This window comes from Drosophila novamexicana, unplaced genomic scaffold (assembly GCF_003285875.2).
Source record: "Drosophila novamexicana strain 15010-1031.04,08,12 unplaced genomic scaffold, DnovRS2.1 tig00000193-arrow-pilon, whole genome shotgun sequence".
Classification (NCBI taxonomy): domain Eukaryota; kingdom Metazoa; phylum Arthropoda; class Insecta; order Diptera; family Drosophilidae; genus Drosophila; species Drosophila novamexicana.
Window position 1 is genome coordinate 2,804,175 of NW_020824787.1, and position 16,615 is coordinate 2,820,789.

Below are 16,615 nucleotides of genomic sequence, written 5' to 3' on the forward strand. Positions count from 1 at the left end.
TTTATTCATTTCAATTTCTTCATGGTTATGCGCTCTTGCCAACTGGTGCGACTGCGACTGCTGCTGGCGTCGCTGCCGACGTCGTCGTCGCTGTCTTGATTTTTACTTAATGTTTATTTCTCGCCACGGAGCGGCACTATAAAAGCAACTGCAACAATCGTTGGGGCATGCAGTCAGTGTAAGAGGTTCCGCGTCGAACAAGCTCCAGCGAATTAAACAAGTCTCGAAATTCCATTTAAAACGGATATTCACACGATCTTCACAGTCGCACACTATCCATTAAGCACTATGCAGCCCAGTTGTGTGGTATGTCAACGCGTGTGTGTGTGTGTGTGTGTGTGTGCTCTAAGCTGATCTCAACTCTTTTTCGCATCTGTTCTATGTTTCCATGTGCTGCAGTTAGTGGTCATCTTGGCCAGCGCAGCGCTTGTGGCCGCTCGCCCGGAGCCGCCGCGTGACACGTACAGCGCCCCGCCGTCGAGCAGCTATCAGCCGAGCGGCCCCAGCGGCGGCTATGGCGCACCCGCGCCACAGTATGGTCCGCCACAGCAGCCGCCGGTGGTGCACAAGCATGTCTATGTCCATGTGCCCCCACCAGAGCCAGAGTACCAGGCGCCCAGGTGAGTAGTGCAAGGCAGTGCAAAAAAAAAACATAAGCTACGAGAATCCTTAACAAGAAAGTAGGACAAGGATTTACTCGTCTCAGTGGGTTGCGAAAGTTGAGATCTATTAAAAAATATTTTCTCAAGTGAAATCTACAACTTTTTAAGAAAAATTTCAATATTTCTCTGCGTCTTTCTTTTAGCGCTCCTTGAAATGTTAGGTTAAGAGCAGAGTACCAGGCGCCCAGGGCAATTCTCTAAAGCAAATTAGTTAAACTTCGGTTAGTTACAAGTATCCTTAACAAGAAAGTGGGACAAGGATTTACTGAACTCCCAATACAATTAGTTGGATTATATTTGATTAGGTTTACTTTAATATTTTCTATTTTTATTTGTCTGCGAATTTTTGTTATCTTTAAATGCAAGTTAATTTTAGAAACTCCTCCAAACTCAAGATGAGGTTTTTGAAGAATTTTTACCCATATACAAAAAAAAAATAATTTTTATTGGGTAGAAAATAATACACATAGCTAGATACTTTCAACATGAGCTGAGTATATGTTTTTTTTAATATTATCCTTTGTGGTGAATTTAATTAATAATATATGGCATATTGTTAAAAAACCGTTTCTTTAAGTGTTGCAAAATGTTGCAATAGCTCTGAAATTTTTAAACTACATAAAAAGCAGCTAGATACTTCAAGTTCGACTGTATTCTCTGGCCAACTTCAGCTGCAAACATTTTATTTCTATTGAAATGCTCATAAAAAAATCGAATAATTGTATGCTAGGTTTCACGCTAAATAAGTTTTGAGTGTTGGAAAATGTGGCATACAATTTTGAAATTAAAGAAAAAGCGCGTAGATCCTTGGACTTCAATTTTTTTGATATTTAAAATAGATTTTCGCATATTTCTTGATAATAAGTATATTTCTTAGATACTATGTGAGAATACGAAAATTTCTTAGCTTTATTGCTAATGATTTTTTTTTGTATTTTCTCACAATATGATTTTAAGTACTTCCCGGACTATACATATATGTCCGATCTTACAAAGGAAACCGGACAGAGGTAGAAAAAAGAACATATAGTTATAGTCCGGATAAGTATTTATATCTAGAGAGTTCTTCAGATTTCAGGATCTTTCATCATTAATTATGTGCATTTCCCGCTTTATATTTGCAAATTTATTCTGCAGCACATTTAAATAGATTCTCTCATTCACATTATAGTTCATTTAAGCACATTTTCAATCAACCTTCAAGTTTTCGAAAAAAAACTTAGGATATGGCATCTTTCCCAGCAGTATATTTTCCCTAAATTTTGAGTATTTTTCAGAATTTATTTCCCATCATTTTTGATTATCTGTGCACTTTATTTGAATAGTTTTCCCCGTTTTATTGCCCACGACAGTTTGGGCCTAGTTCCAACTTCAATCAAGCCAAGTTTTCGACAGTTTTACAAATTGTGGATGCCAGTTGATTCCCACAAACGGGCCAAGTTGTTTGTTTATGCTGATACCGCGATTACACGTAATTGCAAAATGATCTGTCGTGTGTAGATACAGTTATGATTGTGTCTGTATATGCACTGGCAGATCTATGTAAGCTTGTGCAGATATATGTAAGCTGTGCCAGACAATTATGAAAATTCTCCCACAACTCATGGACTGTGTCGCCAGACACAGACAGCTGTAACTAAGTGCTTTAGTACTTAGTTTAATATCTGACTTGGCATCTACAAGAGTTAAGAGTTGCAAGACATGTACGTAAATCATCTAATCCAGCTCAGGGCCCCACCCTCCCCCCCTCCACTCCACTCCACTCCCGCACTCCACAACGATTGCCAAATGGAGGTTTTTTGTTTTTTGCTTTTTGCATTATCATTTCGTGAAGGGAGTACCGGGTTTTAATTTAAATGTTTTTCCATGTGCCACATTTTGTCTGTTACAAGGAAAAATTATTTAATACAACCCATTAAAACGGGGCCCAAAAGCGTAACTATTCCCCCTCCCCCCACTCGATCACCCTGCTGCTTGTCACTACCTTCTGTTAATTACCGGGGGAAGAGATTTGGTGATGAAGACAGCCAAAGCGTGACTAAGATGTTACCTAAGCCGCGTTTTACTTCTGCTGCATTATTCGTAGCATTGCCAAGCTAATTATTGCATTCGGGAAGGGGACTAGGGAGGGGCCAGGAGGAGCACAATTACCATAGAGAGTAGACCAATTTATGTAAGTGCCCAGCCGGGCCGGCCAGAGCTGTGGGCGGCAATTGTGACAGCTTGTTATTGGCCAGATAAACAAGTTTTGGTTAATGATTATTTTTATTTTCATCAGCTGCTCGCTCTTTATATCTATTTTTTTGTGGGTCGATCATTTTGCCTAGACAAAGCTTACGTAAATGGAAACCCTTCTCCTTTCTCCCACACAGAAAACCTCTGTATGTGCCGCCGCCGCAGAAGCATTACAAGATCGTGTTCATCAAGGCGCCATCGCCGCCGGCACCGACTGCCCCGATCATTCCACAGTTCCCGCAGAACGAGGAGAAGACCTTGGTCTATGTGCTAGTCAAGAAGCCCGAGGAGCAGCCAGATATTGTTATACCGACGCCGGCGCCCACGCAGCCCAGCAAGCCCGAGGTCTACTTCATTCGCTACAAGACCCAGAAGGAGGAGACTGGTCCCTATCCGAACAGCATTGCCCCGCCCTCGGAATATGGTGCGCCCGCCGCACCGCCAGCCCCCTCGGCGCCCAGCAGCTCCTATGGCGCACCCTCTCACTAGATGCAGTTCATCCTGCAACCAATCCAATCTCATGGTTATATACACTCACTTTCTGGTTTTTGTTTTTTTTAATGTCAAAAAAAAAATCAACTTAACGTGTGACAAAGTTTACGATCAACGAACATGCCCATTTATCATATACCCCTCGTACCCCTCGTACCCCTCGTCATTGTTGTTGTTTCTTATGTAATTTTTACCTCTAAACATTCTCCGCATAGGCTGTTTGTTTCAAATTGTTTGCCTAATCTTAAGTGTATACTTAGTTCTTTAAGCACATGCGTTATATATACGACGATTATCTTGACACTTTCGACTAGCCGTAACTATCAGATACATACGATATATAGACACGATATATATACGATATATACACGATATACATACGATATGCATGCATTTTGACTAGGCGAATATTGTCTACAAATATTTCAGTAATTTGTTGTTGTTGAGCCCGAAGAAGATAATGCGAAAATGAAAAAAAAGAATGATACTCAAATTTATTATTGCATATGTATAAAAGTATGGATAAAGCGAAATAAAAGTTTAACAAACTCTCAGAAAACTGCATCGAATTATTTATTATGATCAATTATTGAATTATTTGTGAATATTTTGTGCATTAAAGAAGTTTTTTCATTCATTCTGTAGATATCCTTAAGGATTGACGGATTGAAAGAATGACGGATTGACGAGCCGAATCGACAGATTGGCGAATTAACAGATTGACAGATTGAATAATTAACAAATTGACAGATTGAGAGATTGACAGATTCACAGATTAAGGTATAACCGGATTGAAGGACTGCCAGATTGATGTATTGATGGATTGGCAGATTGGCAGCTTGGTAAATTGATGAATTTACATATTAAAAGATTTACGCTATGATGGATTGACAGTTGGGCGTACTGCTGGATGGACAGATTGGCGTAATGATGGATTGACAGAAATATGTATTGGCATAATTACGGACATTTTAACAAATTGAAAGATCAGCGAATGGACATATTGACTGACTGACAAATTACCAGATTGGCAGTTTGGCATATTGACAGATCGATTGATTGAAAGATTGACAGATTGACAAATCTATAGACTATCCATATTAACAAATTGACGAACTGGCACTCGACGTACTTAGGCATTAATTTCTGTTCTGTCAACTGTAGTTTTGAATTTCTGCAAAACAGAGTTGCCACATTATGCAAATAGTAACGGAATTTTCAGAGCATTGCCAGCAGCGCATAAGAGTTGTTACAAAGTCACTAAGCTTCACTAAGCTTCACATTCTTAACTTTAAGCTAAAATCAAACCAGAAATAAACAAGAACAATTATTGAATATAATATCCAAATGCGTAGCCCTTAAAACTAAAATGTATTTAGTTCTTAGGTAAACAAATATTTGTTTAGCCTCCCCCCTCCATCCAAATGGTAAACATTTGCTCGCACAGTTAAGAGCTTACTTCAACTTGCAATTTTAATTGAGACATTGTCAGCACACTTTTAACTGCTTTAGCCTGCTCCTGTCTCTGTGCATATACACGTATCCTGTTCAAAGTCCAACCGAATACATCCATAGATGCTTTCAAACACACACACACACACACACCCAACGACTACTACTCGGCCTGTCAAATGTAAGCGAACTTAAAACACATCGTTTGCATTTTGACTCTCCCCCCCCCCCCCCCCCCCCCCCCCCTCGACGGACCCCTCAATCCACTTCTGTGCCTGGCAAACACTTAAGTGACGCTTCAGCTCCTCAACTATCAGCGTGAGTGTCTGTGTGCGTGCTTTCTGCTCCTCTTTTGTTGTTTTCCATGTTTTTTTTTTGTTGTTTTTTTACAATATAAACATCATTTGCGTTGTTCCTTTTGTTTTAGCCTCGCTGATTTTGTTTACCTGTGCCTGGCTAACGGCACTTATTCAAAAGAGAGCGAGCGAGCCGCCTGCATTCTCTTAACGCCCAAAAGCGAAAGTCGTCCAACCCCAAACGCCGAGCCACAGCATTGCCAGCTGCAAGCGACAAGTGCCAAGCGCGCTCTCTCTCTCTCTCTCTCTCTCACGCTCTCTCAGTCTGTTCTGTCGCGCAAGCGCCGCGTGCCAGCATAAAGAGCAGCGGCAGCACTTGCCAAGCATTAAAGCGCCGTCCTGTGTTCAGTTGCGATTGTAATGCCAACGCAGACGGACATGCGGCTGGCGTTCGCGTCGCGAGTTGTGTGTGTTACTCATGAAATGAGAATGTATTTTCGTTAGAGACGGAGCTAAAAGAATCAAGCTTAAATAAATCATGTATATCAAAATCGAAGAAGCCAAAGCGTTGCAGCCAAAGATGAAATCAACAACCAGAAATTGCCAGTCATAAAAAAAGGGTTTGTGTGCGCGCTCTGTCTGTGTGTGTGTGTGTGTGTGCGGTGTGTGCGGTGTGTGCTTGTGTGCCGTGTATGTGTGTGCGCTGTGTGTGTATGTGTGTTGGTGTTGTGCTAATATTGTTGCCTATACAATGCCATGGCATTCTTTAACCCCCCCCCCCCCCCCCCCTCCCACTACGACCCCCCGCACGACTGTTGTTGTTGCGTACAATTAGAAGGCATTGCCAATCGATTTGTGTGAAAAGCCAAAAGCTCAAAAGGTGGAACGCCTAAAGAAGTTAGTGGCAGGTGCGCGACGTCTGAAAAATGAAGTTGAAGTTGACGTTAACGTTAACGTCAACTTGCCAGTCATTCCACAATAGGGAACGTGCCACCAAAAGGGACACAATATTAATGAAAAGATGTTGCAAAAAATGTCACGTTCCTTATTTGAATCCGCATCACGATGATAATCAAGGTGCTTCCCCCAACCCCAAGTCGACATGTCTAGAAGACAATCCCTGACTTAAAGTAAAGCCAAATTAAGAAAAAAACAACTCAACTTAAACTGAAAGAAATCTCAATAAACTTTGAAGAGTACTTTTTTTAATAAGCCTAAAGAAAAGTAAAAATTGCATTCTTTAAATAAAAAAAATACAAAGAAATGTATCTAAATTTGAATTTAGTTGGAGCACAGAATATGGCTAGCTCCTAAGTAATATTATCCCTTAAATAAATAATCATAAATACAAAAATATTAATTTAAATTAAAGAATTAAGAAAATATACCAAAAATTCGTACCTTAAAGCAAAATCTGTATTAGCGAAAAGTTATAGAACTATATATATGATATATTCCTTAATTGAATCAAGATGATATGATAACATATTCCAGAACTTAGGGACGAGAACTTTTCTTAACAAAGTCAGAGTTCTTAGCTTCAAAAATATCGCACATAAATGTCACAAAAAACCCTTAACAGAATAAGCTTTATTGGTAATAGAAACTTATTCCCAAAATTATATAGCTCAAGCGAAATTGTCACGTTTTCATTGTTTTGATAGCCCCCATCTTATCCTGCAGTACTATAAAAGTGTGGCCCATTTTAAAAGAAAAGCTCTTAAATTTCGACAAATTTCCAACAACTCGCAAGTCATAAAATCCCAACTCAACTCCATGATAAAGCCAAATACTTGATATAATTGTAAATAAACATAAAATAAAGAAAAACTCCTTACTTAATGCTGCTTTCGGCAGGGGAAATTTCAGTGAAATAAAAACCAAAGCACCGTAAATAGATAAAATATGGCTCGCCTCGCAAGCTGGACGATGCTACAAGTGAATAAAAACCCAGACCGGAAAACTCTGTGAAACATGAGTGCGAGTGTGCGAGTGTGCGATAGTGTGCGAGTGTGCGATAGTGTGCGAGTGTCTGTGAAGCATATGCCCAATAAACAGATGCCCATAACCGTAAAGGGAAAGTGTTATGTCCATTTACCATAGAGGACGCGTTGTCCCTTTTTGGCCCGAAAAATCAGAATTTATGACAGCAGCCGAGCAGCTTATATATATGGCCAGCTCGATGGATCCTTATTAACTCGCTGCGCTTCTCTTTCGTCTGCTCCGTTTATGTCTTGCCCTCCTGAAGGAAACCCAAGTGCTTCCGCAAAACGTACCAGAAACCAGAATCTTCCATTGCCATGGAAACCGAGAACCGTGGACGACATTCAACCGCAGCCATGAACAATGCCATTCCGCGGAATGGCGGCTTCTGTGGTGCACTGCAGCGTGCGCCGCCGGCAATGCCGCCGGGCCTGGCGCGACGGCTCGCCAGCCGGGAATGCTATGGCGTTGGCAAGGTCAAAGTCATGCTGCGCGTCGCCGACAGGGCGGACAGCGCCAACGAGCCCGACTTCATGTCGCTGGACAAGAAGAAACGGCAGGTGACACTGACCGATCCAAAGAACGTCTGTGCACCTCAGGCCCAGGAGCGAGCGCCCATGGTGGCAGCGCCCAAGATGTTTGCATTCGATAATTTATTTACCGCCGAGGATAAACAGGTGAGTCAAGGATATATAGACTATAACTGTTCTGAAAGAACCCAAATTGGAGAGCTGAAATAAGCCTAGAAGACTTCCTATACAAGCTACTTGAGGCTAACACCTGCTGATTCCGATACAAAATATAGGTGTAAGCTATAAAAGAAGAAGTTGCAAGAAGTTGTTTCGAGTTCAACATCAGCTAATGAAGAGTTAAGCATAGCTTACTTAACTCTATCTTAAATCTTATAAAATGCTAATATTGGAGTTCAAAATAGACTGAAAATGCTTTACGCTTTATCAAACACATTTCAATTAAAGGAATTCTCTTTCCAACTTAGCATAACATAAACAAAGTTCATATATTAAAACCATTTTAAGGAAGGCTCTAAACTTTCTTTAAGATTTGTATTATTAAATATACAATTATTTCCGAGTGATTGACTGATTGACTTGGGATCAACATCTCAAAACGCAGTCATTATAAAATCTTCCATGCACTGCCCAATATAAACCTGCTCAGTATCTGTTCAAATAAAACTAATGTTCGGGATTAACTAAATACGGACTGATTGACTCACTGATTGACTGTCTGATTGACTGACTGACTGACTTGTATACAGCAGCTCAATTTGATAGAGAACAGAAGAGAGAACTTGAAAATTTTCCATTTACAAGGTTGACAAATTTCTAGAAACAACTGATTGAAACTTTTGTGATTAAGCCCTGATCGGCTTTAAGCTCCATTTCAATCAAGCTTCCGTTAAAGAGTTTGATGAATTATGGAACAGTTTCTTAAAAGAGATAATATTATATCTAGCATACATATAACATATAATACAAAGCTCATCCTCTAGATCCGAAATAGGTCGACTGGATAGTTGCACATTTCTTTCTCATTCTATTCCAATATATAATAGTTCAATTCCAATATATATAAACTGATTTGATACATATTTTCTAAACCTATTTTGATAGAGCCAGGCATACTTTTGTATGCCCAGATATCGAATAAAGATAACCCATATCTATCTAACCCATTCCTTTCTCGATCCGATCAGAAGCTTGATCCCCCCAGCTGGATAAATATTAACAAATAGAAAGGTCGCCAAAACCAGCTTTAGACAATATCTATTATATCATATAGTTATCCAAGTTCTGTGGCCTTTCTCTATCAAGTCGAGAATACCTTATTCGGCTTCTGTCTCTCATTTTCTATACTCCTACTGATGGGAAGAGTCTTGGTCACTTTGCCTGATATAAAATAGGGACAAACAGGCTGAATAGCTATGCATCTCTCTTCCAGTCGGACGTCTGTGCGGCGGCCTTAAGCGAAGTAATACCCGCCGTGCTGGAGGGCTCCGATGGCTGTCTGCTGGCCATGGGCTATCCGGGCACGGGCCAAACACAGACGGTGCTGGGCGAGCTGGGAGCTGGAGCTCTGGGCGCAGCGGCCTGTGCCATTGCCTGGCTGTACAAGGGCATACAGGAGCGACGACAGAAGAGCGGTGCCCGCTTCTCGGTCCGGGTTAGCGCTGTGGGCGTGAATGCGACCAAACCGGATGCTCTCTCCACGGATTTGCTCATCTCGCATGCGGCTGGTAAGCATGAAGGAAGCACGACAGGACGCCACCTGTTAGCTGGGAGTTTGGTGATAAAAAATGGGCGTGGGCATTATAATGTTGCCCCTGGGCCAGCTGATGATAATGTCGGGCAGGGTTCGCAACCCCCCAATTTGAATAAAGTTAACCTGTGAGGCATGCCCCACGCCCTTTCTACTGCCCGACACCAATGACTGCTAACAACATGGAGTGTGGCATTTATACGCACATAAAAGCTAATGCCCTTTTCATTCACTCCATGACTCCAATACAGAATCTGACGACTCCCCGGGGATTTATTTGCGTGACGACTTCCTTGGCGGCCCAACGGAACTACGTGCACCCACCGCCGAACGTGCGGCATTATTTCTCGACTCCGCGCTGGCCGGACGCTTAAAAAGTTCCGGTCCCGGTCCCGGCGCCAATTCCGGCAGCTCCAGCTGCAATTCAAACTCGACACAAGCAACGCTGGAGTCGGCCCTCATCTTCACGCTGCACGTCTACCAGTACAGCCTGTCCCGCAAGGGAGGTGGTAAGTCCTAGCTCTCCCCCACAACCTCCTCCCCCCACTCTCAATTCCAGTTGTAGCTGTCGTTGTCGTTATTGTTGTTGTTGTTGTTGTTGCTGCCACTCAAGTGGCCCGCTAAATGTTTCACTAGACGCCAGGCCATTAAAGTGTCGCATTTCTTTCTCACCCAAACCCAAACCCAAACCCAACCCCACAACCCACCCATCTATCCATCCTCCCTCCTTTCAGTTGCTGGCGGTCGCAGCCGTTTACATATCATCGACTTGGGCGGCTGTGCGAATCGCAGCGGTGGTCTGCCACTCTCGGGAATTGGCAACATACTGTTGGCCATATTGAGCGGGCAGAGGCATCCGCCGCACAAGGACCACCCGCTGACGCCGTTGCTAAAGGACTGCCTGGCACCCATCACCTGCCATGTGGCAATTGTCGCACATGTCCTGCACGCCCAATGCTACCAGGACGCCCTGTCCACCATACAGATTGCCTCGCGCATTCATCGCCTGCGTCGACGCAAGCATCGCGCCATGCCCATGCCCCTGGCTGTGGGCCTGGCCCAGAGCCTGGCTATCGGCGGCGGCGGCGGTGGCTCCTCCGCTGGCTCCGGCGCCGATCCATCCAGCTCGGAGATTTCAGCGGACACTGTCATCTATATGGGACCCCACGATGATGCCACCGACGGCGAACATCCACCCGTTTATCTGCCCTCGCTCAGCCTGAACACCACGGACAATCGCGGCCTGCTCGGCAAGCCAACAGCTCAACCTAAATCAAACTGTGCCAGTCCGCTGATGAAGAAGGCCGCCATCGAGAAGGGTAAGTGTCCGGGCTCTGTCAACCCCTCATGCGGCTGAGTGCTAAGCAGCAATTGACAGGCTTTACTTATGAGATTTTAATTGAAATTCCTCGAGTCATTAGATTTGTACCCTAGAGACAGTCTACTAGATTACTTTCGGTAAAATGATAGCTTGTCTCCAATGGACTGTCACATATCAAAAGCGAGGCAGGAACCCTTGATGAGTTGGCTAGACTCAGAGCTAGAGAGTTTTCAGAGGAAGGGTTCTCTTGGCATAATTCTGATTAAAAAGTTAGCTTCAATCAAAGCAAGTTCTCTGAATAGAGTCAGCAAATATTGTGGGTAGGATCTTAAGGAGTTCCTTCAGAATATTCCTGGTCTATCTAAATAAAAAATCCCTTACCCGACGAATGTACTAAGAAGGAATTTAAGGAGGTCTTAGACCTTCAATCAAAGCAAGTTCTCTGAATAGAATCAATTTAAGTCTTTTATCCAACAAATTTCCTACGTAGGTAGAAACTTAAGGAATTTAAAAGACTTCAAAGATTTCCACTGTCTGAAGAAGAGTTCTTTACCCCACGAAATTTGTTGGAAGGAACTTAAGGACCTTTAAGACCTTGAATAATTCAATAGTAATAAAAGTCTATAAGAGCTACAGATATCTCGACTGTAGAGTCTGAATCAAGAGAAAATACTGAGTCTTCTGTGGACTTAGGTCTGCCTAAGAGGAAGAATCACTCAAGAAATAAGTTGATCAACTGGAAAACATAGCTTTATATATGCCGAATCTGTAATCCGCATTCCTTTTTCCCTCGCCTCACTCATCCCTTCCACAGCCAAAAAGCTGCAACCTTCTGTGAGCTCCACTGGCAGCCTGAAGCGCCATAACTCTGCCGTCGCAGCTGCTTCCTCCTCCTCCTCCCCAATGAACGCACACAGTGGGCTGGCCCATGAGCTGCTGCCGCCGCCGGGCTCACCCATTCCTAGACACATGTGCTCCAAGGCCTCGAATATGCCAACGCCGAAGGGTTCGCCGCTGCGCCGGCCACATGGCAACGCGCCGGGCGCTGCACTGGAGCAGCTGGAGGCGGGCATGCGGCAAATTACCGAGGAGCAGTGGATTGACGGGCCACGTGTGTCCCGGGCCAAAGTGGCGGAGGCGCGTCACCTGATGCGCGAGGTCAACCATGTGAAGCAGTGCGAGACCTGGGTGGACGGACCCAAATCGCAATCGTGTCGCTCCCTGACCGCGGGCAACCTGCCAACGGCTGCCCAAACGCAGGGCTACGGCTTTATGGATGCGCACAAAAAGACCATGATACGGCAGTGGGTAGAGAACCAGACGACGCAAGTCTTCCAGAGCGCGGCCAGCAGCGTCTCCGCCAGCAGTTCGCCCACGGCGCTGCATCTGAAACTGTCGCAGCTTAAGCAAAAGTCGCTGGAGCTGCCGGAGCGGCCTGTCTTCCAGCCGGAGCCGGCGCCGGAGCTGCCGCCGTGCCTGGACAGCCAGCCGGATGGCGATGATCAGGACAGCGGGCCGTCGGAGGTGCCGCCCGCGCTGCCGCTGCTCGACGATCCGCTGGGCTCGCGTGACATCTCCCACGACAGTCTGCATCGTATGCTCTCGCGGCACGTTTCGCGCGAGCAGCTGCACGAATCGGAACTGGCCGCCGCCAGTCGGGCTTCCTCCGCATCGCAGCATCCCTCGTCGCAGCGCAGCATCGACTGCGGCCTTCAGGTGACCGAGGAGGAAATCGCACGCACCATGGCGCGCAGCGAGCTAGAGCAAGTGCATCCGCTGGCTGCGCTCAGCCACTGCGACAACCTGTCCTTTGTGTCCAGCTTCAACATGGCCTGCGAGTCCTTCAGCGAGTGTGGAGAACGCGCCAGGTGAGCACATCCCTCCAGAGATAAGATTTTTTTTTTACTTGATTTTTGTGATTGATTCCTTTTCGCTGAGCGTACTTAATCCTTCACCCCTTCCTTCGTCCCATCTGCTTGCAGACACCAGTTCGATCAGCTGGCGCGTCTGCACGAGATCTTCACCTCGCAGCTGGCCATGGCGGAGGTGACGCCCTCGGCGGCGCTCTATCGCACGGATGTGGGCAGCGTGTTCAGCGAGCCCGCCTTCCGCTTCAATGTGGGCCAGAGCAGCGTGTGCAGCGAGCCGGCGTATCGGCTGACGCCGAGTCCGCCCAAACAGCCATCGCACAGTCCCAGCCAGGGCTCGCTGCCCAGTTTGAATGGCATCATGGAAATCGCCGGCATGGATGACTATGCGCTGCTGCGCCAGCCGGATGGCGCCTCGGATCCCAGTTTGCCCAAGAGCGAGAAACGTTTTGCGCCCCAGCACGATGACATCTCTGAGCTGGAGGAGAAGTCCGCGGCAGCGGCGGCAGGCGTAGGAGCCGGGCTGGGCAGACGCAGCTCGCTGGAGGATGCGCAGCACAAGCTGAACGAGATCACGAATATATTGCCGCTGGCGGCGCAGTCGCGTCTGCCGCTGCTGCCGCTGAACACCAGCTCGGAGGCATACGACAGCGGACACGACTCCTCGACGCCGCGCACCTCCAAGCATTCGGGCATATCGCGTCGCGCCGAGAGCGGCTATCACAGCGTGGCCACGGTGCGGGATTCGGATGAGAGCAGCTTCGCCTCGGGCATGTCGAAGAGCCAGCGGCATCGCATTACCATATCAGGTGGCGGCAATTATCAGCGGCATGGCAAGAAGCGCCAGCGCCAGGAGGGCAACAAGGGTCTCTGCAACTGGCTGCTGCATCCCTTCTCCTGCACCTATCCAGAGACTGAGGGCGAGATCAGCGACTTCTAAAATGCCAGCCAATCGAGTTGTCCACACCCACCAACTGAGAGCTAGTCCAGCATTTAAATGGCCAAAGAAACACACACACACACACACACAACACACATCATCCAGACATATGATGGAACCTAATCCAACAAAAAAAATCAACCCCATAAAAACCAGCGACTGATTAACTTTTACTTGGCGCCGGCTGCCACCAACGATTTTTAATTGGAGAAAAACAAAATCCATAAAAAGAAGAAAAAACAAAAAAAAAAAGTGAAAACTAATCTAATCTAACCCAACTACCTAATTATACCTATGCTATAAAGAAGGCGCCATAAACTCACTCACTCACTCACTAATACAAACGGGGCTTTAAGTATTTTAAGTTGCCAGCTAGCATAAAGAGAAAATTTCGCATTACGGGTAGTCACGATGGAAGAAAACAAAAGGAATTTAAACAGCTTGACGACGCTTATTATTTTACTAGAGGTAGTCCCAAAGGTAACACAAAAAAATATATTAAATGCATTTTCAGGTTTTTCAGTTCGGCGCTGAAAGAGTTCAAAAATATATATTTTTGAGCCAAATGAGTACCCTTACTATTTTTGTAGGGGTAGTCCCAAAGTTCACAAACACTTTAATATTAATTGCATTTCAGGTTTTTCATTTCGAAGCTGATTAAAAAAAATAAATATTTGTGAGCATATTGACTAGAATTATTTTATTAGGGGTAGTCCCAGAGTTAACAAGCACTTTAAAATGCTATGAAAAATATTAATTGCATTTAAAGGTTTTTCTTAAAGCGCTCAAAAAGTAAAAAAAATTGCACAAATATTAATTTTTGAGCATGTTGACTACCCCTAATATTCTTTAGGGGTAGGCACAACTTGAACAAAAACTTTTCAGTTCTAAAATTATTCATAATTTTTTTTCCATTTTGAACTCAAGCTTAAGCTCAAGAACTCAAGATTGCACAAAAAATTATTATTTCAGCATTATGACTACCCCTACTATTTTTTAGGGTTAGTCACAATGGCAACAAGCGCTTATAAGTACTACAAAAATATAGAAATAGTATTTTAATGCGCTCAAAAACTCCAAATTTATTGAACATTATGACTACCCCTACTATTTTATTAAGGGTAGTCACAATGATAAGAAAAACTTTTCAACTTTTCAACTCTCAATACCTAAAGGTAAGAGATCAAATTTTCTTGCCAATAAGACTACCCCTACTAATTTATGAAGATGTAATATTATGACTACCCCTACTAGTAGGAGGCTTAGTAAGCTGTCATTGCATTGGATAAACAATCGACTTAGCCCAAGAGTTAAGGGATTTTTGCCATCTTGACTACCCCTGCTGCATCTATATAAATAACATATGTACTTAATCAGGCCACAATCACTACAACTTTACAAAAAAAAGCAAAAAAAAAAAGAACGCAGAGATACATTTATATACATATATCATATATATACATACATTATATATATATATTATATCATAGCTATTTATTGTTTATTTTTTTGGTTATTTGTTTGGGTTTTTTGGGCCCGCCAAAAAAAAAGAGGAGAACGAAACGAAAGGATAACGAAAAACATAAATGATAAATTGTATGCTAAATGTTAAATGTTTGCTTATTCAAACACTTTATTGCCAATTATAAGTTACAAAATGTTTAAATTAATTGTTAGTTAGCTAAAGTTATACATCTACTAAACAAATGAAAAATGAAAAAAGGACAACAACAGCCACAGAAGAAGAAGAAGAACAACTCGAACCACTGACTATAAACGGTTTTTCGCAAGTAGACAAATGTTAAACATACAATTTTGTTGCCATTTTTGCCTAAATCAACTATGTTACAAAACAAAAAAAAAACCAAAAAAAAAAAAACCACGAAGAAACGTAAAAAATTAAAAAAAAAAAAACAAAACATATATATATATATATATATATATATATAGTACATATATATATTTATCAGAGATATTATATAAGAAACGGGCGCAGCAAATGCAAGTTTTATGAAGCTATTTAACAAAATGAATCAACTAATAAACGCATAAATATATACACACATTATTATATACATTATACGCCAGAGGAAAGCACCGAAAACGGAAGCGGAAGAGCATTAGGAAAGGCACGCCTGAAAGTATGCAACAGACTTTTTGCGCGCTTTTTTTCTCATATATAGCTAAAATTTTTGCATCGAAAAAAATCACACACACACGAGTTTTTTATTTCAATAACATTCCTTCATTGCCTTTTTAGTCGCATTCATCAAACATAACAAATAAATAACTTATTAACAAAAACTAAAAAAAAAACAAAACAAAACAAAACAAAACATAAATCAACTAATTGTATTGCATTATTATGTATTTCGTATTATTATTCCAATTATCCAAGCGTATTAATCACCAAGGCTATACTTTAATCAACCGCCCCCTACCCCCTTCCACCACTCAACCCCCTGCCCGTGCTGCCCACCCCTCACCCCGCTCCTTGCTATTAAACAAGATCTCAACATACATATACATACCATATATACAATATCATATATGATGATTCGTCGACTTCGACGCCGAATACAGACTAATTATTTTTTATAATATAAACAAATCGACAGCTGGTTTTATTGCATTTCGGGTTGCGGGAAAGGGGGGGGGGGGGGGGGTTCGAGGGGAATTGCGGGACCTCAGTTGGCCAAATAAAGTTGACGTTTTATAGATAGAGACATGTGCGCTGTCCGTGCCCACATATATCAAAGTGCCTGCCCGCCCCGCCCCCTTGACTCTGCTCGGTAAGTGCCTGCTGGGGAAGGGCTGCGCAGGGTGAGGGGCGAGGGCGCAAAAGTTAAACAATAAAAGAGGCAGGCAAAAGTACAGATTTTGTTTTTGCCAGCGCCGAAACTCGAAATACTCTCGAAAGTAAGTTTTTAAACGAGTTGTTTTAACGCGAACCGAAAAAACAAGCATATAAATATGCAAATGTCGCAAACGAACTTAAATCGAAATGTTCTTTTCTATTTCTATACAGATTCTTATGCCAATAATACCCTAAACATAAGTAGTCTTGGACTTACACTCGGGTAGAG

General features: G+C 43.4%; 2 protein-coding genes across 2 annotated transcripts; both read left to right on the top strand.

Annotated features, from left to right (window-relative positions):
• Positions 1-235: 235 nt before the first annotated feature.
• Positions 236-3,426, top strand: LOC115758956 (proline-rich extensin-like protein EPR1). Its single transcript, XM_030699757.1, has 3 exons — positions 236-306; positions 400-620; positions 3,035-3,426. The coding sequence occupies exons 1-3, from the start codon at positions 289-291 to the stop codon at positions 3,384-3,386; spliced, it is 591 nt and encodes a 196-aa protein (XP_030555617.1). The 5' UTR covers positions 236-288; the 3' UTR covers positions 3,387-3,426.
• Positions 3,427-7,437: 4,011 nt separating this feature from the next.
• LOC115759249 (kinesin-like protein GA13060) lies at positions 7,438-14,028 on the top strand. Its single transcript, XM_030700150.1, has 6 exons — positions 7,438-7,797; positions 9,083-9,377; positions 9,652-9,909; positions 10,135-10,719; positions 11,536-12,589; positions 12,704-14,028. The coding sequence occupies exons 1-6, from the start codon at positions 7,438-7,440 to the stop codon at positions 13,527-13,529; spliced, it is 3,378 nt and encodes a 1,125-aa protein (XP_030556010.1). The 3' UTR covers positions 13,530-14,028.
• The last annotated feature ends 2,587 nt before the right edge of the window (positions 14,029-16,615 follow it).

Excerpts from the sequence above, each read along its gene's own strand:
- LOC115758956 (XM_030699757.1), top strand. Across the intron at positions 621-3,034 it reads CCAGAGTACCAGGCGCCCAG|AAAACCTCTGTATGTGCCGC; the intron begins GTGAGTAGTGCA and ends TCTCCCACACAG.
- LOC115759249 (XM_030700150.1), top strand. The coding sequence starts at position 7,438 with ATGGAAACCGAGAACCGTGGACGACATTCAACCGCAGCCATGAACAAT. Across the intron at positions 9,910-10,134 it reads CCTGTCCCGCAAGGGAGGTG|TTGCTGGCGGTCGCAGCCGT; the intron begins GTAAGTCCTAGC and ends CCCTCCTTTCAG. Across the intron at positions 12,590-12,703 it reads GAGTGTGGAGAACGCGCCAG|ACACCAGTTCGATCAGCTGG; the intron begins GTGAGCACATCC and ends ATCTGCTTGCAG.